Source organism: Prosopis cineraria, unplaced genomic scaffold (assembly GCF_029017545.1).
Source record: "Prosopis cineraria cultivar Desert tree isolate PC_DT_omini unplaced genomic scaffold, ASM2901754v1 PC8, whole genome shotgun sequence".
In the NCBI taxonomy this organism is placed as follows: Eukaryota; Viridiplantae; Streptophyta; class Magnoliopsida; order Fabales; family Fabaceae; genus Prosopis; species Prosopis cineraria.
The window spans coordinates 23110614-23114647 of record NW_026555339.1 but is presented as its reverse complement, the minus strand read 5'-3'; the positions used below and the strand labels follow the sequence as shown (position 1 = coordinate 23114647).

Here is a 4034-nt window from a genome sequence, read left to right as displayed (position 1 = left end):
GATTCTTATCATCGAAGAAAAAGAAGATGGACGACTATTCTAATGGCTCACAGAAATCTGAGGGGCGACATGAACACGGGCAAGAGGTATGTATTAGTAATTGCTTTTAAAATCAAAATATCCTTTGTTTGATTAATTGCTGTGGCTTTTATGGAGATGGAAGCATTGGATCAAGAAGTAAGGAGAAAGAGAAGGAGGAATGAAGAGCTAGTGACTATGCTGCGTGAGTACAGTATGTCAATAACAATGGCTACTTATACAAACCTGCGGCTATGTGACTATATTGATTTGAATCCACCATATAAGCGGAGCAAGAGTATTGAAGATTTAAAGGAAGAACTAAAGATTCTTGAGGAAATTGATTACCATTTAACGTGCGCTTCTTATCACGAATTCAAGCATAAGGAAGCAATGGAGGTTTTGTATGATTATTACGAAAAACAACAAGAAGCATTGACACGTGAAAGGAATGATGAAGACTTAGAGAAAGAGCTCGAGATGCTACAGGAAACAACGCTTGCGGCAGAGACGGCTATATATCATTTTAAGAAGGAACGGGAAGCACGGGCTAGCTTTGAGAAGAAAATTAAAGCAAATTAAGAGCCATCCACGGCGAGGAGCATAGTGAATTATTTACTGTTCTTTAATTTTACTTTTCTTCTATATTTATCTTTTTGGAAGATATCTCATAATTTTTTTTTTATTTAAAGTGAAAAATTGAAAGTAAAAACATGCAATCTCATATATTATTTTTTTTTCTCAATTTCCTGTCTTGCTCATTTTTCTTTCATTAGGCGATTAAGAAAAAATTGACATTTTTTCGCTGATTTTCACGTTCACTTCTCGCCCAGAATTAATTTTCAGAAAACTCATTCTCGTCTGTGAAGTTCATTATTTCGTGCTCTGTATTCTTGTTTTCTTTTTAAAATTTTGCTTTTTGTTTGAGACTTGGCTTCTCTCTTTTTCCTCTTTCTTCATTTTCTTTCAACTTCATATCTCAATTATTCAATCTTTTTTTAATAATTGAGATTTAATGTTTCATAAAATTATTTTTTAACTTTTTAATTATAATCATAAATAGTCATAGTTTAGATAAAATTAATTATATTTTAAATTTATTTATTTATTTTCATACATTTCACATTTTAATTTTACAAAACATCAAAATTTAACAATTTAAAAATGAATTCAATAATTGAAATGAGAAGTTGAGAAGGAGCAAATTAAATAGAAGGGAAAATAGGAAGAAGCCAAGTCTAACTGCTCAAGTGTCGACAAAAAGCTCCTTCAAGGTATCAAAGAAAGTAGAACTTGAGAGGGAGAGAAACGCAATAGCAACCTCTTTGTAAGTAGAAGGTCACGAGTAGAGGTGTCAATTAGGGTCAGCCCGACCCTAAAGAGCCAGCCCTTCAAGGGCCAGGGCCTAAATGGGCTGGCCCTTTTAAGCTCGATTACACCTCAGGGCTCTATTTTTAGCAACTCAGCCCTAGCCCTCATGGCCTCAGCCTTATTTAATTTTTTTTTAATTTTTCAATTTAAAAATTTTTAAAAAACATATTTAAAATCCTAACAAAATTATTACACATCATATTAAGTCTAGGAAAATAAAATAAAATCAATTCACACAACAAAAATTTTAAGTTTGATAAAAGAAATAACATCCCAAAATTAACTCCGACATCAATTACACGTTGGTAGCATCATTAGTTAAATCTTGATGATTTTCATCATCATCAACATCAATATGATTTGATCATTCTCTTTGTAGATCCTCATTAATGGCAAATATATTAAGCTTTTCATATCTTCCTTTTTCATCCTCATTATTTGCAATAAATAATAAACCAAAATCATAATTTCAAGTTATTTAAAGAATGTAAAAATATTCAAAGTAAGTAAATAATAATATGCGTGTTTACTCTCTAGATTAGAGAGTAAGTGCTGAGCTTGAGTGATGTGGTGTCTTCTTTTTATATATATATTTTTATGTTTTTTTTAAATGTATTAGGGCTTAAAAGGGCCGGCCCTTTTATTTTCAGGCTTAAAGGGGCCCCCAATTTACCTTTTTAAAGACCGAAATAGTGGCCCAGCCCTTAATTTTTTCAGGCTTAAAATGGCCGGCTCTATGGGTTCGGCCCTAATTGACGACTTTAGTCACGAGTCTTATGCAGGCTTGTGACCTTAATTTCTTAGTGCTGCCCTTCTAATTAAAAAAAGAAAAACACAAGACGGCACAGTTGAATACACGCAAGTAATGAGTTGAAGTTCCTCAATTTCAAAGTGACAATTGCAACAAATCAAGTTTAGCCATATTCCATACCCAAAGTTGATTGAAGCTTTGTCCTGTGAAATCTTGGTTTGTCCTCCAAGACTGAGTTATGCTTCTGTTCCTACAATAGAATCGTCGTCCCCATCGACATCGAATTTGACCTTGAAATTTATGGTCACCAGAGAGCGTGGCAAGAATGGCAAGCTTATCAGTGCTCTGCTACTTCTCTATCATCCCTTAGTTCACCTTCTGTTTAATGAACAATTTAATTCCTCTAGATTACTGTAACGCGTTTGATTTTAGGGTCTCATTGTAGCTTCCCACATTATTGTACTTGCTTCTCCTGTTATCCGGCCATGTTCTTCAAGGTTTATGGGAGATATTACAATAATGATTTATCTTAGTTTAGCTCTACTACTTGAGCCTACATTCAGTCTCTAAGCAACTACTTGAGATTTCTTTATTATAACACAAGCTTAAGTAAGTGCTTGCCACCTCAATACAACCACAAGTTTAGTTTTAACACTTTTTTCAAGAGAATAACCTCTCTTGATTACAAGAAAATATCTCCCTCACCTTTAGAATGGTCTTGAGTATGTAAATTACTCAATTGAAAATCTCTTTATGAGTAATAAAGAGTACAATGAAGTTCTAATGCTCAAATGATGAAGCTATAAGTGATACTGGCTTAAGAATAATGATTTTCATATAACAAGAGTAATATAATCATGAACTTTATAGCTTGATAGTTTTTGAGGTTAATCTCTTGTTAAGATGAGCTTGAAGTGTTATATTTATAGCTCATGAAGTGAAACAAGTGTTAGAAATATCATATGACTATTTATAGACGTTACACAATGATTATAGTTATTGGTGACAAATCTTGTGTGCAATCAGAGCTAATTCAAGTGTGTTTTAGTGGTTTTACAAGCAACGGTGACATATCACATGTGTTTTGAAAGTGCTTCAAGTGTGTTTTGGAGTTTTCATAAGCAAAGGTGACATATCTTGCTCGGAACCTAACAAATCATGCAAGAAATGACAAATCACACAAGGAACAAAGTGTTTCATGCATGTTTTGGACCACAGAGGCTATTCAGTGAGAAATAAGGTCTGGATGACATTTCATGTGTGTGTACAAGATGTTTCACATATGATTTGGAGGGTGAGGCTATTTCAGGACAAATCACACGTATGTCTTAGTTGCTCTCACTTGTGATTTAGAGGGTATCACTGCACATAATTTCAAAAGATTTAGACTTACTCAATACAACTCTAAATCTGATAAATTATACATCATTAGAAAGCTCTTGAAGTCTAGTTTTTAATGAAATAATTTTCATACTCAAATTCAATGTAAATTTTGAGATATGATGAAAAGAGTGAATGAAGGCCAAGACTAAATGCTGTGTAGAATCAATATATCAACACTCAATTTTTATTTCTCAATAGAACTTCATTTTGAATAAATAAACTATCACTGAAAAAAATGTAGGAGTCTATTTTCAAATGCGATATGTTTCACATTGAAATGATCTATGTAATGAAAGATATGATAAGAAACATGACCAAAGGTCAAAACTAATTTTATGCACAATTACCTTTCTAAAGCTTAGGTTTCAAGTGTTCACAACTTTTTTAACTTAATTCCATTTTAAGTAAATAAAAAAAACTTTGAAAACTTTATGAAGTTATTAATCAAAACATTTTTTACCTTATGATATATATGTAAACAAACATAAAAAACATGATTATATAAAATTAT

The 4034-nt window shown here is 32.2% G+C and overlaps 1 protein-coding gene across 1 annotated transcript; it reads left to right on the top strand.

Annotated features, from left to right (window-relative positions):
- LOC129317859 (uncharacterized) lies at nt 1-611 on the top strand. The gene is made up of 2 exons (XM_054962264.1): nt 1-86; nt 157-611. Exons 1-2 carry the CDS (start codon nt 27-29, stop codon nt 598-600), a joined length of 504 nt encoding a protein of 167 aa, XP_054818239.1. The 5' UTR covers nt 1-26; the 3' UTR covers nt 601-611.
- The last annotated feature ends 3423 nt before the right edge of the window (nt 612-4034 follow it).